The 23031-nt window shown below is 53.5% G+C and overlaps 1 protein-coding gene across 1 annotated transcript; it reads right to left on the reverse strand.

Moving 5' to 3' along the window:
* Positions 1-1111: 1111 nt before the first annotated feature.
* On the reverse strand, positions 1112-22218 carry vsx1 (visual system homeobox 1). Its single transcript, XM_033025112.1, has 5 exons — positions 21837-22218; positions 11940-12021; positions 9549-9672; positions 7740-7920; positions 1112-2070 (listed from the first exon to the last, which is right to left on the reverse strand). The coding sequence occupies exons 1-5, from the start codon at positions 22204-22206 to the stop codon at positions 1805-1807; spliced, it is 1023 nt and encodes a 340-aa protein (XP_032881003.1). The 5' UTR covers positions 22207-22218; the 3' UTR covers positions 1112-1804.
* Between the last annotated feature and the right edge of the window lie 813 nt (positions 22219-23031).

Genomic DNA, 23031 nt, shown 5'->3' on the forward strand with positions numbered 1-23031 from the left:
AAAATCCTTCAAATACATTCTTTATCAGGTAACGCACCATGGCCAATATGATTCTCCTAGTGAGATGCAGTGCATAACACTCAGTCTATTTACATTCCGTCATCTATAATGTCCTGCTCACTCCTACCCAATGCAAGTACCTGTGACCCTCTGCTTAATGCATGCGTGCCTTACCATCAACATGCCATAGATTAGGTAGCAGGTGACCCTGAGGGATGCATTGCAGCCCGTTCGCAACTGCGAGTGCAGTGTGTGTTCAGCAGCAGATTTCACTCAGCATTTCGGGGCAGGACAGAGGTGCAGCAGGTAGAGCCGTTGCCTCACAGCATCAGAGATCCGGATCTCAGGTGCTGTCTGTGTGGAGTTTGCACGTTATCCCTGTGACTGTGTGGGTTTCCTCCGGGTGCTCCCGATTCCTCCCACATTGCAAAGACTTGCGGGTTTTGTGGGTTAATCAGCCTTCGTAAATTGCCCCCAGTATTGACCATCGCTGGTCAGCATGAACTCGGTGGGCCGAAGGGCCTTTTTCCGTTCTGTACCTCTAAACAAAACAGTCAAGCAGATTGCGCACACTGAGTTCCATTTATGCATTGCACACACTCATTGCTCCATTTACACACTCAAACACACTCAGTTCTATTTACACACTGCACACACTCAAACACACTCATCGTTCCATTTATACACTACACACACTCATTTGAAAAGAAGACACAGAGTGCTGGGGGAACTCAGTGGGTCAGGCAGCATCTGTGGAGGACATGAGCAAGCAATGTTTCGAGAGGGAGGTGGCAAACCTGGGCAAGTGGTACCCACCCGTCTGAAGAAGAGTCTCGACACGAAACGTCATCCATTCCTTCTCTCCAGAGATGCTGCCTGTCCCGCTGAGTTAATCCAACATTTTGTGTCTATCTTGGCAAGTGATAGGTAGATTCACCTTTTAACAAATCTGCAGAGTCTGAAGAATAGTCCCAACACCAAAATATCACCTGTTCACGTTCTCTACAGATGTGGCATGACCCGCTGAGTTACTCCAGCACTCTGCGTTTATTTCCTAGGCCGGCATCTGCAGTTCCTTGTGTCCCCATTGCTTCATTTACTCACTGCCACCCACTGAAACAATGGTGCAATGGCACCCCTCCTATGCAATGGCAATTGGGGACTGTGTACAGGGACAGCACCAGTGAGGACAAACCTGACCACAGATTCACATCACAACCTCGCCAATTAACCTACAACCCCGCGTGCCTTTATGGGAGGATGTGGGAGGAACCGAAGCACCCGGAGAAAACCCGCAATGTCACAGGGAGAACGTGCAAACTCCACACAGACAGCACCCGAGGTTGGGATCGAACTCTGGTCTCTGGCGCTGTGAGGCCACGGCTCTGCCAGTTATGCCCTATCTTCCTTTCCAATGGATACCATCTTGTGTTTGAGTTTATCCCACTCATTCAGCCACCTACCCAGGATTATATTCTCATCTACCACCCCTGTGCCCTTTATTTCCAAAAGGATATCGGTCACCTCCCTCCACTCATGGTGGGCAGGGATGGAGACAGGGTGCATCTGAATTTTGCTGCGATTTCCTCTGACATTTCCTTTCTATCATCATCATATTGCATTGGACTATCCTAGTAATACTAGGTCTTAGATGTAGCAGCTCGATAGCAGAGGTAAATGAGTTGTTTGTCCTCCGTTGTTGTGGCGACTGTCACCACTATGAGAACGTGTTGTGTAGAGTAAGTCCATGAGGAGCTGTTCCCTTGCACTGTCCCATCAGCTCGGGCAATGCCAGCGCCACGGCTTAATTGGTCTTTCCTCCTCTATGTCCGCTCTCTGCGTCGGAGGGCTTGGCAAAGCATTGCTTTGAACTGCCGCTCTTGCCCGCTGCTTTCTCCGTGCTGGACAGATCCAATGCCATGCTGCCATCCTCACTGCGGACAGTTACAGGCTCCTGGTCCGTACCCACCTCTATCAGCGGTGGCTCGTCGCTGCTCTCCGCAAATTCCTCTCTCACACACTCCACGCCTTTACCTTTCATTGTTGGGCCAATAGATTTCTTGTGCATTCCTAGATTGCAATTAAAGGCTGATTAGTGATGGTTTGAACATAAAACAGAGAATGATATAACATTGGAACAGCCCACAATGTCTGTGCCAAGACCAATTCTTATCTAATTACACATGATCCATATCCCTCCATTCCCTTGTGTTTATCTAAAAGTCTCTTAAATGCCGCTATGGGCTCCACAACCACCCAAGACAGTGTGTTTCTGCCACTCATCCACCCTCCGTGTAAATAAATATCCCCCGCACATCTCCTTTAAACTTTTCTCTCTCACCTCTCATCTTTGGTTTAGGTTCATTATTGCCACGTGTACTGGGGGACAGTGAAAAGCTTTGTTTTGCCTGCTATCCAAACGGATCAGATGTACATAGATGCCATCAAGTTAAACTCAAGAACAATAGGTGGAGCAAAGGGGAAGATACAGAATGTAGAATATAGTTCTCAGCATTGTGGCGCATCAGTTCCAGAGACAAAGTCCAATGTCCACAATGGGGTAGACGTGAATGGGACAGTGCCCTAGCTTATGGAAGGACCGTTCAAAAGCTGTTCCTGAGCCTGGTGGTGTGCAGTTTCAAGTTTCGTGACCATCTGCCAGACGGGAGCAGGGAGAAGAAGGAATGACCGAGGTGGGACAAGTCTTTAATTATGTTGGCTGCTTTCCCGAGGCAGAGTGAAGTGTAGATGGAGTCAATGGTGTGGAATCTAGTCTGTGTGATGGACCGGGCTATATCCAAATCTCCCTGCAATTTATTGCGGGGTTGGGCAGAGCTGTTTCCAAAGCAAGCTGTGACAATCTGACAGGATGCTTTCTAAGGTGCATCTGTAGAGGTTTGTGAGTCATAGAGTCATAGAGATTCATAGTATGATACAGTGTGGAAACAGGCCCTTCGGCCCAACTTGCCCACACTGGCCAACAATGTCCCAGCTACACTAGTCCCATTTGGCTGCGCTTGGTCCATATCCTTCTAAACCTATCCTATCCATGCACCTGTCTAACCCTTAAATGATGGGATAGGCACGACCTCAACTATCTCCTCTCACAGTTTGTTCCATGCACCCACCACCCTTTGTGTGAAAACATTACCCCTCAGCTTCCTATTAAATCTTTTCCCCTTCACCTTGAACCTATGTCCTCTGGTCCTCGTTTCCCCTACTCTGGGCCAGAGACTCTGTGAGTCTACCCGATCTATTCCCATCATGATTTTGTACACCTTTATAAGATTCCCCCTCATCCTCCTGCGCTCCATGGAATAGAGTCCCAGCCTACTCAACCTCTCCCGATAGTTCATACCCTCTAGTCCTGGCAACATCCTCGTAAATCTTTTCTGAACTCTTTCAAACTTGACAATATCTTTCCTATAACATGGTGCCCAGAACTGAACACAATACTCTAAATGCGGTCTCACCAACGTCTTATACAACTGCAACACGACCTCCCAACAACATCTATACTCCATAGGTACACAAAAAAGCTGGAGAAACTCAGCGGGTGCAGCAGCATCTATGGAGCGAAGGAAATAGGCAACGTTTCGGGCCGAAACCCTTCTTCAGACTGATCGGGGGTGGGGGGGGCGGGGACAAGAAAGGAAAAAGGAGGAGGAGCCCGAAGGCTGGGGGATGGGAGGAGACAGCAGGGGGACTGAGGAAGGGGAGGAGATAGCAGGGACTAACAAAATTGGGAGAATTCGATGTTCATGCCCCCAGGATGCAGACTCCCCAAGCGGAATATGAGGTGCTGTTCTCCAATTTCCGCTGCTGCTCGCTGTGGCCATGGAAGAGACCCAGGACAGAGAGGTCGGAGATGGAGTGGGAGGGGGAGTTGAAGTGCTGAGCCACCGGGAGGCCAGGTTGGTTATTGCGGACCGAGCGGAGGTGTTCGGCGAAACGATCGCCCAACCTCCGCTTGGTCTCACTGACATAGATCTGCTGACATCTAGAGCAGCGGATGCAATAGATGAGGTTGGAGGAGATGCAGGTGAACCTCTGTCGCACCTGGAACGACTGCTTGGGTCCTTGAACGGAGTCGAGGGGGGAGGTAAAGGGACAAGTGTTGCATCTCTTGCGGTTGCAACGGAAAGTGCCCGGGGAGGGGGTGGTACGGGAGGGAAGGGAAGAATTGACAAGGGAGTTATGGAGGGAGCGGTCTTTGCGGAAGGCAGAATGGGGGGAGATGGGAAGATGTGGCGAGTGGTGGGGTCACGTTGGAGGTGGCGAAACTGACGGAGGATTACTTGTTGTATGTGACGGCTGGTGGGGTGAAAGGTGAGGACTAGGGAGACTCTGCCCTTGTTGCAAGGGCGGGAGGGGGAGAGAGAGCAGTGGTGCGGGGTATGGAAGAGACCCTGGTGCGGGCCTCATCATGGTGGAGCGGGGAACCCACGGTCCCTGAATAATGTGGACATTTCGATGTCCCTGGTGTGGAACACCTCTCCTGGGTAGCAGATGCGGCGTAGACCGTAGAATTGGGGTAGGGGATGGTTCCTTACAGGAAGCATGGTGTAAGAGTGTAGTCAGATATCCATGGGAGTCTTGGGGTTTATAGTGGTTCTATACTCCTCTATACTCCACCTGACCTGATGAAGGACAAAATGTCAAACCTTTTTGACCACCTTTTCTCCCTGTGACATTACCTTCAAGGAACCACGCACCTGTACTCCTAGATCCCCCTGCTCTACAACACTCCCCAGAGCCCTACCATTCACTGCCCTTGCTCGACATCCCAAAATGCAACACCTCACACTTTTCTGTATTAAATCCCATCAACCATTCCTCCGCCCACCTGGCCAATCGATCCAGATCCGGCTGCAATCGTTCACAACCATCTTCACTATCTGCAAAACTACTCACTTTTGTATCATCAGCAAACTTGTTAACCTTGCCCTGTATGTTCTCATCCAAATCATTGATATAGATGACAAACAGTAACAGGCCCAGCACAGAACCCTGAGGCACACCACTAGTCACGGGCCTCCAGTCCAAGAAGCAACCTTCCACTATCACCCTCTGCTTCCTTCCATGGAGCCAATTTGCTATCCATTCAGCTATCTCTCCTTGGATCCCATGCGATCTAACCTTCCAGAGCAGCCTGCCATGCGGAATCTTGTTGAACGCCTTACTGAAGTCCATGTACACAACATCTCCAGCCCTGCCCTCATCGACATTTTTCCTCACGTCTTCAAAAAAATCAATCAGATTTGTGAGACACGACCTCCCACGTACAAACCCATGCTGGCTATCCTTAATCAGCCCTTGAGGCACACCCACCCTCCCTCTCCTCCTCCCCTCCAACCTCCCTCTCCCTCTCCCTCTGTCTCTTGCCCTTCAGTCTCTGCCCTCACTCTCTACCCCCTCCCTCTCTAGACGTGCCTGCGAGTTGGGGGCTATGCGTCAGTGGATAGGGCAGTTATGGGGTAAAAGAAGCAAATTAATAATAATAATATAATATCAAGGGGGGTAGTTAGTGTGTGTGGGGGTGGTTAGTGTGTGTGATGCCTCATGCCACCCCGCCCCCCCCCCCCCCCCCCCCCCCCCCCCCGGCAAACGCGCGGTGGGGGAACAGACCCAACGTGTCTGCACTGGATCTCGTTATAATATAAAACTCTGATCTCGGATGTTTGCTTGTGGGGATGTTAGCTTGCTTGAACTTTTTCTTTGATTCACATCTCCTCGAAAACCCGACGCAATAACAGTGACATGTTTGCATATTCCGGTAGAGATTTACCTCCTGATTTCAAAATTCGCCTCATCTGTAAATTTGATTCATTATTTCCTGAGTTTTTTACTAAAATTGTTCACCAATCTGACATCCTTTTAAAATCTAACATGCTGAAGTGAGCTGGATGACGTCGCAGTGCCTTTGCTCCTCGCTGCAAGCTGCGCAGAATTTTCAACATGCAGGGGCACTGTTTTCCACGAGTTACGTGGCCCAGCCGCCCTCCCCACCCCAGGCTCTGGATTTAAGCCATTGGACATGTGATCAAGTTGTGCTGTGCGCTCCTCTGGGCTCCTTCAAGTTCTACAACAAGGCGGCGGTGGTCGTTATCGCAGCGCGGGCGTGGACAAGCGCAGTGGAAAAATGGCTGCGGGGGCCGTCACAGGGGACGACTCTCCTCTCCTCCCCTGCCCGATCGTCTGTCACGCTGGTGAGTGGCTTACCCTCGTGCAGCCACCATGACGGCCGGTCCTCCGCTGCTTTTACCGTCCTCAATCGCTCGGGCCTCGCTTGGTCCTCGCCGGCCGCAGCCTAGCTTCGGCCCGCGCCTGTGGGGAGGCTTGTGCTCTCGACCTGGGTAGGTGCTGCCTGTACCCCTCCCCTCCTCTCTACCCTCTCCCCGGGGCAGAGAAAGAGAGAGAGGGGGGGGAGGGAGGGGGAGAGGGGTGGAGGAGGGGGGTGGAGGGGGTTATGGAGGGGAGGAGGAGAGAGGGAGGATGGGGGGGAGAGGGGCTAGGGGGGCTTCCTCTCTGCCCCCCCTCTCTGGCCCCTCCCTCTGGCTGCCCCCCCTCCCTCTCTGCCCCCCCCTCCCTCTCTGCTCCTCTCCTTCCCTCTCTATGGACTGGTGAATATTGGGACCTATGGGTGAGTGGTGGAGTATTGCGTTCAGGCACCAGCCCTCCCTTGTGACACTGCGCCACCCACCCCTTAATCTCTACCCCCTCCCTCTCCATCTCTACCCCCTTCCCCTCCCTCTCCACCCCCCTCCCCCTCCCTCTCCACACCCCTCTCTTTCTAGACGTGCCTGCGCAGTTGGGGGTTATGTGTGAGTGGATAGGGCGGGGATGGGGTAAAAGGAGCGAATTAATAATATTAATATAATATCAAGGGAGGTGTTTGTGTGTGTGTGTGTGTGTGTGTGTGTGTGTGTGTGTGTGTGTGTGTGTGTGTGTGTGTGTGTGTGTGTGTGTGTGTGTGTGTGTGTGTGTGTGTGTGTGTGTGTGAGTGTGTGTGATGCCGAAGGCCGTCCCCCCCCCCCCCCCCGCAACCGCTCGTTGAGGGGACGAGACCCAACGGGTCACCCTTGGTCTAGTTTTGTCATAAAACTAACAGCAAAATAAAGGGCCAAGTATCTTACAAAAAGTTACAAAGAGTTAGAATGGCAAATCAACCATCTGCTCGACAGTGTCTCATTTTCTGTGGGCACAATGAACTGCAGATGCTGGTTTACCAATAGAGACACAATGCAATGTGATGGAGTAACTCAGGCAGTATCTCTGGAGAACATGCAGAGGTGACGTTTGGGTCAGGACCCTTCTTCAGACTGATTATAGCAGGGGGGGTGACAAAGCTGGAGGAGAGGTGGGTGGTGAACAAAGCCCGGCAAGTGATAGGTGGATACAGGAGGGTTAGTTGATGGATACAGGTGAAGCCATCTCTGGAGAACATGGACAGGCAATGCTTCAGATGGGACCCTTTTTTAGTCCCAGTCCCAATTAAAATATCAAGTGTGGGAAAGAGTCCCAACCCGAAATGTCACCTATCCACGTTCCCCTGAATTGATGCCTAACCTGTTGAGTTACTCCAGCACTTTGTGTCTCATATCCTGTTCTTGAAAGAGGCTTGTAATTTGCTTTCACTGACTGGCTGAACCCCCCAAGATTAACTTTACAACCTGCCCCCCCCCCCCCCCCCCCCCATCCCCCAAACCCCCTATGCTGAATAATCTGCAGTTGCTTACCAAGCAGCCAGGGGGCACAAGATCCCACTAAACCGTTCTTGCCGGAGTTGAGGATGGACTCGGGCAGAGGGATGGAGTGCCTGACCATGGCTCCGTACAGTCCATATTCAGCCATCACGCTGCTCCGGCCCCAACACTTCTCCCTCTTCCTCCACTTCGCTCTTCGGTTTTGAAACCACACCTGGGGGCAACATGGGATGGACTCAAAACTCCTGCCAGACGCCAAGCCCAGTTCTCCAGCGAATGCCCACCCCTTGCCAAGTGGGCACTCCTCAGTCATCACACATGTCCCTGCCATTCTATCCCATCACAACATTTGGACAGGTACTTGGATAGGAGAGGTTTAGAACGATATGGGCCACGTTATCCCAGGAATGATTGGGTTAACATATGATGAGCATTTGACAGCGCTGGGCCTATACATGCAAATGTTCCCCACGTGGGGAATGTCTTGGACCAGAGAGCAGAGCCTCAGAATAAGACTACCTTTAGAATTGAAATTCGGAGAAATGTATTGAGCTGGAGGATGTTGGATCTGTGGAATTCATTGCCACAGACGGCTGTGGAGGCCAAGTCAATGGGTATTTTTAAAACAGTGAGTGGTAGGTTATTGATTAGTAAGGCAATAGACAATAGTTGCAGGAGTAGGCCATTCGGCCCTTCGAGCCAGCACCGCCATTCAATGTGATCATGGCTGATCATCCCCAATCAGTACCCCGTTCCTGCCTTCTCCCCATATCTCCTGACTCCGCTATTTTTAAGAGCCCTATCTAACTCTCTCTTGAAAGCATCCAGAGAACCGGCCTCCACTGCCATCTGACGCAGAGAATTCCACAGACTCACCACTCTCTGTGAGAAAAAGTGTTTCCTCGTCTCCGTTCTGAATGGCTTGCCCCTTATTCTCAAACTGTGGCCCCTGGTTCTGGACTCCCCCAACATTGGGAACATGTTTCCTGCCTCTTGCGTGTCCAAACCCTTAATAATCTTATATGTTTCAATGAGATCTCCTCTCGTCAAGGGTGTCAAAGGTTACATGGAGATGGCAGGAGAATGGGGTTGAGAGAAAATGATAGATCAGCCATGTTTGAATGGTGGAGTAGGGTTGATGGGCTGAATGGGAAGAGGCATTTGTCTTAGATGAGGCATATTGGTCAGCATGGAATGGTTGGGCTGGAGGTCCTGTTTCAGTGCTGTGACTGATGGCAACACTTGCATGAGCCTCTTTCTGTTACATAGTCAGTAGCTAATGTCGTGGCTGTGTGAATGCGGTGGTCCAATATGTTCACACCCAGTAAAGTGTGGTTACTAGTGTGGTGCAGGGAATGCAGTAACTATTTGTGCATGGCACTAGTCCACCAAAAACATTTGCAGACACCATCTGCCCGACAGCTAATAGAGTCAGAGAGTCGCACAGCAGGGAAACAGGCCCTTCAACCCCCCTTGTTCATGCTGGCCAAGTTGACATACTGGGCTAGTCCAACATGCCTGCATGTGGCCCATTCCCTTCTCATCCCTTTCCTATCCATAGACCTGGCCAAATGTCTTTTAAATGTGTTTTTTCTATCCACTTTTATAGCTTCCTCCAGCAGCTCGTTCAAGGTACGGACTACCCACTAAGTGGTTCACAGGGCTGTGGACCAAATGCAGGCAAATGGGACTAGCTCTGTATGCCAACTTGGTTATCATGGACAAGGTGGGCCGAAGGGCCTGTTTCCGTGCTGCACAGCTCGATCTCAAGCGTATCCATCTCAAGCATCAGTAAGAAGTGTAGATATGTACAAGTGGAGGCCAGGGCGGAGCAGGGGCTACCTGTATCCGGTCCTCTGCCAGCTCCGTCTTCATCGCCAGCATTTCCCTGGCATACACGTCCGGATAGTGAGCCTCGTTAAAGGATCTCTCCAGCTCCTCCAGCTGATGCGCTGTGAACACAGTCCTGTGCAAACCAACAATCAAACACATCAGCCTCACGGAGCAAAGCCAGAACCAAAAACATCACTTTTACATCAGGTCCTGCAGAGGCTGAAGATGTTCTAAAGCACTACACACCCATGGAAGTGTTGGAGACACTTTTTCACACACAGGTGGTGAGTGTATGGAACAAGCTGCCAGAGGAGGTAGTTGGGGCAGGGACTATCCCAACGTTTAAGAACCAGTTACACAGGTTTACATGGATAGGACAAGTTTGGAGGGATTTGGACCAAGTGCAGGCAGGTGGGACTAGTGTAGCTGGGACATGTTGGCCGGTGTGGGCAAGTTGGGCCGAAGGGCCTGTTTCCACACTGTATCACTCTATGACTCAGAACTGTGGTGAATGCAAATACATATGGCTGATAAAAAAAAGAACAATTACCAATGGTGAACCCAGGGACAATTCAGCCTGCTGTTAGTATGCAGGGGAGACTTGTGAATGGAATAATATCTGGGAGCTAATCTGTGTATAGGGGTGTGTAACAGAGGGTCTGTGACAACGGACATTTGTGTATAGGAGTGTGTGTGTGTCTGTGACAACGGACATTTGTATACTACAGTCGGCCCGTATAGCTCACTCACGCCCCCTTGTGACCGCCCCCGGGAGATCAGACCCAGCCTCTCCAGTCCCTCCTCGCAAGCAAACTACATCCTGGGGACCATCCTGGTGGATCTCCTCCGCACCCTCTCCAGTGCTTCCTTCTCCCAGTGTGCTGATCACAAGTGCTTGCAGCGGTCTGGCCAATGCTCTATAACATTGGAGCATACTTTCTCACTAGCATTCGATGCCTTGACTAGTGAAACAGGACATGTTATATCTAAGCTCTGAAGAAAAATGCCACCTATCCATCTCCTCCACAGATGCTACCTGACCCTGACCCTGATCCATGGAATTTTATTTTTTAAGTTTAGTTTAGAGATACAGCGCGGAAACAGTGGCGGAGTTCGCACCGAGTCCGCACTAACACACTAGGGACAATTTACATTTATACAAGCCAATTCACCTCCAAGACGGGACGTCTCTGATCATCAGAGGAAACAGAAGGTATCGGAGAAAACCCACGCAGGGCACGGGGAGAAGGTACAAACTCCATACAGACATCATCCGTGGTCACGATCGAACCCGGGTCTCTGGCGTTGCAGAGACAGTAGCTCTGGGTCATCGTGCCACCCCTGACACTTTGTGTTTGGTTCAAGCATTTGCATTTGCAATCTCTATCTAACTATGCCTATACCTCTATGGGCATGTACCCCGAAGATGCATCTCTGTTCCTCAGTACTCCCCCAGAGCCACCATTCATGGTGGGTGGTCCAGCATCATCAGCACCACCATAACGCATCAACTCACATTCTATCAGCATGAAACTCAGCCACTTCTCAGCGCCCTTCCCCACTGTGAAGATCCAGCCCCTGACTTCCAAAAATGCAACCTCTCGCACATTCGTGTTCAGAAGTGATAGGAGTGGAATTAGACCATTCGGCCCATCAAGTCTACTCCGCCATTCAATCGTGGCTGATCTATCTCTCCCTCTAAACCCCATTCTCCTGCCTTCTCCCCATAACCCCTGACACCCGCACAAATCAAGAACCTATCTGTGCCTTAAAAATATCCATTCAACTTCATTTCTCATTCCTCAGCCCACATGCCCAGTTGATGAAGATCCTGCTGTAATGTTTGATAATCATTTCCCCTGTTAGTGTTACCGCCCACGTTAGTGTCACCTGCTTCCACCTGCACTGTGATCACATCCCTGATCTCAAACCAGTCAATGTCCATTGGACTACATCACACAAGGTGCAAACTCAGGCACCTGACACCGTGCATTGTGTCCACAGATTCCCATCCTCCACCCTGCCCCAACACACCTGTGCTCCCCCCCCCAACTCAGCCCCAACACACCTGTGCCCCCCCCCAACTCAGCCCCAACACACCTGTGCTCCCCCCCAACTCAGCCCCAACACACCTGTGCCACCTCCACTCAGCCCCAACACACCTGTGCCACCTCCACTCAGCCCCAACACACCTGTGCCACCTCCACTCAGCCCCGACACACCTGTGCCACCTCCACTCAGCCCCGACACACCTGTGCCACCTCCACTCAGCCCCAACACACCTGTGCCACCTTGACAGCCCCGACACACCTGTGCCACCTCCACTCAGCCCCAACACACCTGTGTCACCTTGACTAAGTCCTAACACACCTGTGCCGCGTCCACTCAGCCCCGACATACCTGTGCCGCCTCTTCTTCCTCTTCACCTGCGATGCCGCTGTATACTTTGGGTCGCTGTGATCACAAGACATGTTCTCGTCATCTGAGGTGAGGCAAGGAAAGTCGACAGTCACTGACCATCCACCAAATCCCACAACCACATACTCGCTACATGGCCGTCCAAAGGGGGGGGGGTGCGTTGGCTTCGACCGCACCCCCTCTTTTTCCCCCGGTGTCTGCCCGCCTGGTCCAGCATCTCCATCCGTGGCGTCGGAGCCTCACCAACGGCTTGCCTGGCGACCAGGAGACCGTCCTCCCGTCGCCGGGTGGGAGTGGCTGAATCTGAACCCAGCGGCTGTAACCCCAACACCAGGCGCTGCTGCAGTGTGGCCCGATCCCCTCACCTCCCACCGCCGCCGGGGCCCAAGCCATCTTCCCCCCACACCACCCCCGCTGGGCCCACGCCACCCCCGCTGGGCCCAAGCTAACCCCAGGGCCCAAGCCACCCCCGCTGGGCCCACACCACCCCCGCTGGGCCCACACCACCCCTGCCACCCCCGCTGACCCCCACTGGGCCCACGCCACCCCCACTTGGCCCAAGTACCCCCCGCTGGGCCCACGCCACCCCTGCTGGGCCCAAGCTAACCCCAGGGCCCAAGCCACCACCGCTGGGCCCACACCACCCCGCTGGGCCCACATCCCCCCTGCCACCCCCGCTGACCCCCACTGGGCCCACGCCACCCCCACTGGGCCCAAGTCCCCCCCCGCTGGGCCCACGCCACCCCCGCTGGGCCCCACTGGGCCCACGCCACCCCCGCTGAACCCCACTGGGCCCACGCCACCCCCACTGGGCCCAAGTCCCCCCCGCTGGGCCCACGCCACCCCCGCTGGGCCCACGCCAACCCCGCTGGGCCCAAGCCACCCCCACTGGGCCCACACCACCCCCGCTGACTCCCACTGGGCCCACGCCACCCTGCTGCCCCCCACTGGGCCCACGCCACCCCCACTGGGCCCAAGTCACCCCCGCTGGGCCCACACCACCCCCGCTGACCTCCACTGGGCCCATGCCACCCCCGCTGAACCCCACTGGGCCCACACCACCTTCATCTTCGTCCCCTCCCCCAAGAGGGGGACATGTGGGAGGGGGAGAGAGAGAGGGGAAGGGAGGGGAGAGAGAGATGGGGGAGGGAAGAGGGAAAGGGGGATTATCTTTAGTGAGATTGCAAAATTAAGGTAGGTTTTAGAGCTATTTTATTTTCTCCTCCATATGAATAATTTTAAACAATATCAAATAATATCAAATAATTGGAACTGCTTTCTTTTCCTTGATAATAACACTTAAAAATATGAATTCCATAGTTTGTGACATAAATATACATTTTAATGGGATCATTATATATAGGTGTAACATTTCCATTTTGAGATCGGGGTGGGGGCAAATGTGCATCAAGCCGATAGCCTAATCGTTAAAGAGTTAAAAGATAGCCTAATCGATAAAGAGCTGAGAAGAGGAATCAGAGCTGCCAAGGAAAGGTACTATATGCAACACCACCCACATCTGTATCATCAGCAAACTTGCTAATCTTGCCCTGTTCTGTGACGTTTCACAGAGTGCTGGAGTAACTCAGCAGGTCAGGCTGAGTATGGAGGTTGGGAGGTCTGTGAAACGTCGCTTATTCATATTCTCCGCAGATGCTGCCTGACCCACTGAGTTACTCCAGCACTTTGTGTCTATTTTCCCTTCACCCATCTGCCCAAGCCCACTCTCCCCCCCCCTTTCCTATGTTCCTTTCCACCCATAAACCTCTCTCCGCCTTTACATTTCACTCCTCTTTCAAATCTGCTCTACTTATCTACATTCATTTTTCTTCTTAACTTTTTAGTCATAGAATGATGCAGTGTGGAAACAGGTCCTTCAGCCCAACTTGCCCACACCGACCAACATGTCCCATTTAAACTAGTCCCACTCACACACGTTTGGCCCATATATCCATCTAAATCTGTCCTATCCATGTACATGTCCAAATGTCTCTTAAACATTAGGATAGTCCCAGCCTTAACTACCTCCTCTGGCAGCTCGTTCCATACACCCAGCACCCTTTGTGTGAAAAAGCTACCTCAGATTCCTGTTAATTTCTGAAATATTGGTCATAAATTTGGTGCAAAAATGCTCCAAAATAAGGCTCAGAATGCATCAGAGAGCATCTAAAACCCCAGAGCTTCCAGGGCCCCGGTATCGAGGAACCTCATGCTTCGCGCTCATGATGTGCGCAGTGCGCACACTATTTCACATTAAATGTTTTGTAATCCTGTCATGCCACCCCCCTTTTTGGAAAGCTTCGTACGGGCCTGCGCTATTGCAGCTTGCGTTGCCCCCACTTCACCACAGTTAAACACAGGCCATTAAGTTACTGGTGTCGGAAGGAACTGCAGATGCTGGTTTACTTACACCGAAGATAGATACAAAATGGTTGAGTAACTCAACGGGACAGGCAGCAACTCTGGAGAGAAGGAATGGGTAACGTTTCGAGTCGAGACCCTTCTTCAGACTGGATTGGAAATTCAACACTCACTAATTCCAGTCATAGAGCTGTACAGAACAGAAACAGGCCCATCGGCCCACCTTGTCTTTGCTGACCATGTCATACTGGGCTAGTCCCATTTGCCTGAATGAAACCCTGCATATCCACATATATTTTAAATATCGTAATTGTGCCAGTTTTGAGTAACCGCTGATTTTCTAAAATGTTGAACCTGGGATATTTTATTTATATTATATACAGCGCGGAAACAGGTCCTTCGGCCCAACTGTCCATGCCGACCAAGGTGCCTCATCGATGATAGTCCCACCTGTCCGCGTTTGGTCCATATCCCTCTGAAACTTTACAATCCACATTCTTTCTTTTCCACCTATTAGGACCGAGATGAGGAAACACTTTTTCACCCAGAGAGCTGTGAATCTGTGGGATTCTCTGCCACAGAAGGCAGTGGAGGCCAATTCGCCGGATGTATTCAAGAGAGAGTTAGATTTAGCTCTTAGGGCTAAAGGAATCAAGGGATATGGGGGGGAAAGCAGGAACGGGGTACTGAATTTGGATGATCAGCCGTGATCATATTGAATGGCGGTGCTGGCTCGAAGGGCCGAATGGCCTACTCCTGCACCTATTGTCTATGTTTCTTTACCTATCCAAGTGCGTTTTAAATGTTGCTATTGTACCTGCCTCAACTACCTTCTCTGGCAGCTCTTTCCATACTTGTGAAAAAGCTGCCCCTCAGGTTCCAATTCAATCTTTCCCCTCTCACCTTAAATCCGTGGTTCTCGATTCCTCATTGATGGGACATCTTTGTCGGCGTGGGCCGAAGGGCCTGTTACCGTGCTGTATGACTCCATGGCTCCAATGCGCACTATAGTATTACAGTCACAACACTTTAAACCACGGTACGCATTTAACCAACAATTCACAGTCCCTGTTGTGGAGACTTAGAACGGACACAGCCCTCGCCGAGAGCGCAGACCATGTGAACCAGGGTCCCGACACGAAACGTCTTCTGTCCACTCCGTCCCCAGACCCGCTGGGTTCCTGCCTACCGACCTCTCCCATCGGCGCTCCTGCCAGCTCGGGGCTTGCTCTCTGTGTGGTGAATAGCCCCCGAACCAGCGGGCGAGCTCTCCCGCTGTTGGAGAGGATGGGAGCGACCTGGTAGTAATGCCCCAGCCCGGGATAGCGCAGCGCACCGGGCCCCCTGTCCATCGCCGCCCCCGGGGCCATATCCTGCCACAGCCTCGCAACCCAGAGAGCCGGGTTCGACCCCGACCTCGGGCGCTGTGTGTGTGTGTGTTTCGTACTTTCCCCCTGTGACCGCGTGGGGTTTCCCCGGGTGCTCCTGTTTCCTCTCACACTTCATAGATGTGCAGGTCTGTCGGTGAATTGGCCTCAGTAAATTGTCCCTAGTGTGTGTAGGGGTGAGAAAGTGGGATGACATGGAGCTAGTGTGAACGGCTGCTCGATCGCTGGTCGGCGGGGACTCGGTGGGCTGAAGGGCCTGTTTCCACGCTGTATCTCTAAACTAAACTTCATGAGAAGTTGCGATCCGGAACCGCGGCTGTCGGCGCGTCCCAACGCTTTCGACTCCACACGCTGCAAAAATAGCCACACGGCGGAATGCAGGCCCGTGGAAGCGCAGTTTGAGAATGAAACCGGTTAACATAGAAACATAGACAATAGGTGCAGGGGTAGGTCATTCGGCCCTCCCAGCCCGCACCGCCATTCAGTGTCATCATAGCTGATCATCCCCAATCAGTACCCCGTTCCTGCCTTCTCCCCATATCCCTTGAAAATTGCAACTGACAGCTTGTTCAGGAATGCGACAGATATCTCGGTGGGGAGTCGAGAAAGCGCGGATGCTGCATTCTTCAGCAAAGCAGAGCGCCCATGGTGGCGCTGCGACAGAGTTGCTTGCTTACTAACTAACTAACGAACTAACCAACTAACCAACTAACCAACTAACCAACTAACCAACTAACCAACTAACCAACTAACCAACTAACTAACTAACCAACTGACTGACTAACTAACTAACTGACTAGCTAACTGACTGACTGACTGACCGACCGACTGACTAACTAACTATAGCTAGCTAGCTAACTAACTAACTAACTAACTAACTAACTAACTAACTAACTAACTAACTAACTAACTAACTAACTAACTAACTAACTAACTAACTAACTAACTAACTAACTAACTAACTAACTAACTAACTAACTGTGGACATTGAAATGAAAAGGGGAACAACGTTGAGACACAACACCGACACTAGGCCCTCACCCCCTCATCTTCACCATGGATGTCCAGTCACTCTACACCTCCATCCCCCACCAGGATGGCCTCAAAGCCCTCTGGTTCTTCCTCGACCAGAGGCGCAACCTATACCCAGCCACTGACACCCTCCTCCGCCTAGCGGAGTTGGTCCTCACCTTCAACAACTTGACTCCTCCCATTTCCTCCAAACACAAGGCGTAGCTATGGGCACACGCATGGGCCCCAGCTACGCCTGCCTCTTTGTCGGGTACATTGAACATTCCTTGTTCAATACGTACCAGGGCCCCATCCCCGACCTCTACCTCCGTTACATTGACGACTGCTTTGGGGCCACCTCCTGCACCCACACACAACTGACTGACTTCATCCACTTCACCACCAACTTCCATCCGGCACTCCAATACACCTGGACCATTTCCGACACTTCCCTACCATTCCTTGACCTCACTATCTCCATCGCAGGGGACAGACTTCTGACCGACATACACTACAAACCAACCGACTCACATGGCTATCTGGACTACACGTCTTCCCACCCTGCCCCCTGTAAAGACTCCATCCCCTACTCCCAATTCCTCCGCCTACGCCGCATCTGCTCCCAGGATGAGACGTTCCACACCAGAGCATCGGAAATGTCCTCATTCTTCAGGGAACGGGGATTCCCCTCCACCACCATAGATGAGGCTCGCACCAGGGTCTCATCCATACCCCGCAACACTGCTCTCTCTCCCCATCCCCGCACTCGCAACAAGGGCAGAGTCCCCCTAGTCCTCACCTTTCACCCCACCAGCCGGCAAATACAACAAATAATCCTCCGCCATTTCCGCCACCTCCAACGTGACCCCACCACTCGCCACATCTTCCCATCTCCCCCTATGTCTGCCTTCCGCAAAGACCGCTCCCTCCGCAACTCCCTTGTCAATTCTTCCCTGCCCTCCCGTACCACCCCCTCCCCGGGCACTTTCCGTTGCAACCGCAAGAAATGCAACACCTGTCCCTTCACCTCCCCCCTCGACTCCATTCAAGGACCCAAGCAGTCGTTCCAGGTGCGACAAAGGTTCACCTGTATCTCCTCCAACCTCATCTACTGCATCCGCTGCTCTAGATGTCAGCTGATTTACATCGGGTAGACTAAGCAGAGGTTGGGCGATCGTTTCGCCGAACACCTCCGCTCAGTCCGTAATAACCTACCTGAACTCCCGGTGGCTCAGCACTTCAACTCCCCCTCCCATTCCCAATCCGACCTCTCTGTCCTGGGTCTCCTCCATTGCCAGAGTGAGCAACACCGGAAATTGGAGGAACAGCACCTCATATTCCGCCTGAGTTGCTTGCGTCCGGATGGCATGAATGTTGAATTCTCCCAGTTTTGCTAGCCCTTGCTGTCTCCTCCCCTTCCTTAACCCTCGAGCTGTCTCCTCCCATCCCCCCGCCCTCGGGCTCCTCCTCCTCCCTTTTTCCTTCCTTCTCCCCCCCACCCCCCATCAGTCTGAAGAAGGGTTTCGGCCCGAAACGTCGCCTATTTCCTTCGCTCCATAGATGCTGCTGCACCCGCTGAGTTTCTCCAGCATTTTTGTGTACCGCCTGTCTTGTACAGAACCACTACACGACAGCAACCACTATCTCATCCATGGACAGCGGTGACCAAAGGGTCAACAAACACTATCGGGGTCTCTCCGGCATAAATTCCCAGCCAAGGAATATTTAGCTTTGTAGGAAGGAACTGCGGATGTTGGTTTAAACGGAAGAAAGACATAAAATGCTGGAGTAACTCAGCGGGGCATGCAGTATCTCTGGAGAGAAGGAATATGTGACATTTCACGTCAAGACCCTTCTTCAGAATGTGACAGGGGAGAGGCGAAACGAGAGATAAGGAAGGGTGAGATGTGAAAATGAGACATCAAAGGGGACAGAGCTCAAGGAAAATATAGAATAGATTATTGTTAGCTAGGGGGAGGACACAACGGGGCATACAATCAGGGACAGTAAGACTGGTGGGAGGACCAGGATTGGGTTGGGAGGGGATGGAGAGAGAGGGAAAGCAAGGGCTATTTGAAGTTAGAGAAGTCCATCTTCACACCGCTGGGGTGTAAGCTGCCCAAGCGAAATATGAAGTGCTGTTCCTCCAATTTGCGCTGGGCCTCACTCTGACAATGGAGGAGGCCCAGGACAGAGAGGACAGATTGTGAATGGGAGGAGGCGTTGAATTGCTGAGCAACCGGGAGATTGAGCGAAAGCGGACTGGACGAAGGTGTTGAGCGAAACGATCGCCGCGTCTGCGCTTGGTCTCGCAGGAGTCCACACCTGGAACAGCGGATCAGAAGATCATAACTTATAGGAGTAGAATTCGGCCATTCGGCCCATCAAGTCCATTCCGCCATGTAATCATGGCTGATCTTTCTCTCCCTCCTAACCCCATTCTCCAGCCTTCTCCCCATAACCTCTGACCCCCGTACTAATGGGATACAGTAGATGAGGTTGGAGGAGGTTGAAGTGAAAGAGTCGAGGGAGGAGGTACAGGGACAGGGGGTTTGGACACGGAGACACGGGGAAGTGCAGATTTGGGGATCGGGACAGAACGGCGGGTCGGGCAGCGCCGATTGCCCCATTACCCCCACCCGCTTTGGGTTTCAATTGCACCGCACTGATTTTATTCTCAAACTTTATGTAGTATAGAGTCATACAGTGTGGAAACAGACCATTCGGCCCACCGAGTCCGCGTCGACCAGCGATCATTAACACTATGCTACACACACCAGGGGGAATGTTTACACATTCACCAAGCCAATTGCCCTACAAACCTGTACGTCTTTGGAGCGTGGAAGGAAACCGAAGATCTCGGGGGAAAAAACCCACACGGTCACGGGGAGAACGTACAAACTCCGTACAGACAGCTCCCGTAGTCGGGGTCGAACCCGGGTCTCCGGCGCTGCAAGAACTGTAAGCCAGCAGCTCTACCGCTGTGCCACCTTGACTGCGCTTGGCCCATATCCCTCTAGACCTATCCTATAGATCCTGGTTTACGCCAAAGAAAGACACAAAATGCTGGAGTAACTCAGCGGGACAGGCAGCATCGCTGGAGAGAAGGAATGGGCGACGTTTCGGGTCGAGACCCTAGTCCATCGGTGTGAAGAAGCGTCTGGATCCAAAGCGTCACCTATTCCTTTTCCTCAGAGATGCTGCCTGACCCGCTGAGTTACTCCTGCTTTTTGTGTTTCTCTTTCCTATCCATGTACTTGTCTAACTGTTGCCGAAACGTTGCGATAGTCCCTGCCTCAACGACCTTCCCCGGCCAGCAGTCTCCACCGCTCCTGTGTGGAGTTTGGGGCTGCGGAGTTGTCTCCGACAGCGGCGCCCGGTGTCACCCTGTCCCACAAGCGCTTCAGCGGCTCCTCATTCCCCGCTCCAGCTGCTCTTGTCTTGGGCCAGGCACCGCGCAGTCACCCCGCTACAACGCGTCCTACTCTCGCCCAGCGTGGCAGGTAACACTGGGCTGGTGAGTTCATGGGTTTGCCCACAAACACCATAAACACGAAGCTTTCCACTCAGAGACGCGAGCCTCTGCTGGAAACCGCAGCAAGACACGGCCGAGGGGCATGGGCCGGTGGGCGTCTATGGCCAGGGGGGACATGAGCTGCTGGAGAAAGGCGAGGGGGGAGGGGGGGGGGGTGGTAGAAAAAGAAGCGGGGGAATTGACACCTCTCTTTTCCAGCTGTCCCCCCCTAACTCCATCAGAAGGGCTCCGATCCGGTGGCGCAGCGATAGAGTTGCTGCCTCACAGCGCCAGAGACCCGGGTTAAATCCTGACTATGGGTGCTGTCTGTACGGAGTTTGTACCTTCTCCCCGTGACCTGCATGGGTTTTCTCCGGTTGCTCCGGTTTCCTCCCACACTCCAAAGATGTACAGGTTTGTAGGTTAATTGGCTTCGGTAAAAATAGTAAATTGCGCAAATTGTCCCTAATGTATGTAGGGCAGTGCTCGTGTACTAGGATCGTTGATCGGCGCGGACTCGGCGGGCCGAAGGGCCTGTTCCCACGCTGTGTCTCTAAGTTAAACTACGCCCGTCCATTCCCTCCACGGACGCTGCCTGACCTGATGAGTTCCTCCAGCACTTTATGTTTTACTCTGGACTCCAGCATCTGCAGTTCCTTGCCTCCAGGTCCAAAGGACATTGTTTACACCTCGGTGTCTCTGGGAGACCAGTGTCTGGACATCTCCAAATACCAAACACATGTCAGTAATCGCTATGAAGAAATGTGCCGTCTGTCCATCCCTCTACACATGCTGCCTGCCCGAGTGAGCCGCTGGGTTCCTCCAGCACTTTCTGTCTTACGAGTAGATGTATGGAGACACGGGCAGGACGGGGAGGGGGGGGGGCAGATGGGAGGGAAGGTCGGGAAGTGATGGTGGGGAAGGGGTACTGGAGAGGAGGGATGAGGGTGGGGAGTGGAGGAGTGATGGTGAGGTTTTTGGGTTATGGTCAGGGTCAGTACCGGTGGTTAGGTTTAGGTTTAGGGTTGGGGTTGGGGTTGCGGTTAGGGTGAGTACCGGAGTGGTCAGGGTCGGGGTCGGGGTGAGGGTGAGGGTGAAGGTGGGGGTAGGGGTCAGGGTCAGGGTTAGGGTGATCGTTGAGGTCACGTCAGTACCGGAGTGGTCAGGGTGAGGGTGGGGGTCAGGGTGGGGGTGGGGGGTCGGGTGAGGGTCAGTGTGAGGGTGGGGGTCAGGGTGAGGGTTGGGGTCGGGTCGGGTCAGTACCGGAGTGGTCAGGGTCGGTGTGGGGGGTCGGGTGAGGGTGGGGGGTCAGGTTGGCGATGAGGGTGGGGGTCAGGGTGGCGATGAGGGTGGGGGTGAAGGTGGGGGTGAGGGTGGGGGGTCAGGGTTAGGGTGTGGGTCAGGGTTAGGGTGTGGGTCAGGGTCGGGTGGGGTCGGGGTGAGGGTGGGGGTCAGGGTCGGGGTCGGGGTGAGGGTGAGGGTGGGGGTCAGGGTTAGGGTGGGGGTCAGGGTGAGGGTGGGGGTCGGGGTGAGGGTGGGGGTCAGGGTGAGGGTGGGGGTGGGGGTCGGGGTTAGGGTGGGGTGGGGTGAGGGTGGGGTCAGTACCGGAGTGCAGGTGCGGCCGCTGCGCTTCGTGCAGTGCGATGGTGCGGAGCAGCGAGGGCAGGTGGTTGTGAGCGGCGGTGGCGGCGACGGGTCTGGCGTGGAGATGGGACAGCATGTCCAGGATTACTGGCTGCGGCGGGCGGAAAGCGCTGAGGGAGCGGCTACACAGGAGTCCCAGGCCGGCGGGGACGAGGGGCGGCGGCGGCGGCGGCGGCGGCGGTGAGGACTCAGTCCCGCAGTCCAGTCCCAGCAGGTCGGTGATGGCGAAGCTCCTGGCGCGGCCGCTCTTCCCCGGCTCCTTGGCGGCGGGGGGGAAGTCCCCCAGCAGCGGGCTAGCCCCTGCCTCACAGCTCTCCTCCCTGCCCGTCATGTCCCTCTGTGCCTGTCCACCAGCTCCCGGCGCCGGCCGCTGCGCCGCTGCTTATCTAGCTCCCACCCAAGCGGCCAGACGCGCCCCGGCTCCAATCAGCGGCCGCACAGACCATCATGGGCAGTCCCACTGCGCCGACCGCCCGCCCGCCCAGTCACATCCCCCATCCCATCCACATCCCACATCCCATCCACATCCCACATCCCATCCACATCCCACATCCCACATCCCATCCCACATCCTACATCCCATCCCACATCCCATCCACATCCCATCCACATCCCACATCCCACATCCCACATCCCATCCCACATCCCATCCACATCCCACATCCTACATTCCATCCCACATCCACATCCCACATCCACATCCCACATCCCATCCACATCCCATCCACATCCCACATCCCACATCCCATGCACATCCCACATCCCACATCCAACATCCCACACCCCATCCCACATCCCATCCCACATCCCACATCCCACATCCCACACCCCATCCCACATCCCATCCCACATCCCACATCCCACATCCCATCCCACATCCCATCCACATCCCACATCCTACATTCCATCCCACATCCCATCCCACATCCCATCCCATCCCATCCCACATCCCCTATCCCGCATCCCACATCCCATCCCACATCCCATCCCACATCCCATCCCACATCCCATCCCACATCCCATCCCACATCCCATCCCATCCCACATCCCATCCCACATCCCATCCCACATCCCATCCCACATCCCATCCCACATCCCATCCCACATCCCATCCCATCCCACATCCCATCCCACATCCCATCCCACATCCCATCCC

Source organism: Amblyraja radiata, chromosome 8 (assembly GCF_010909765.2).
Source record: "Amblyraja radiata isolate CabotCenter1 chromosome 8, sAmbRad1.1.pri, whole genome shotgun sequence".
NCBI classification, from domain to species: Eukaryota; Metazoa; Chordata; class Chondrichthyes; order Rajiformes; family Rajidae; genus Amblyraja; species Amblyraja radiata.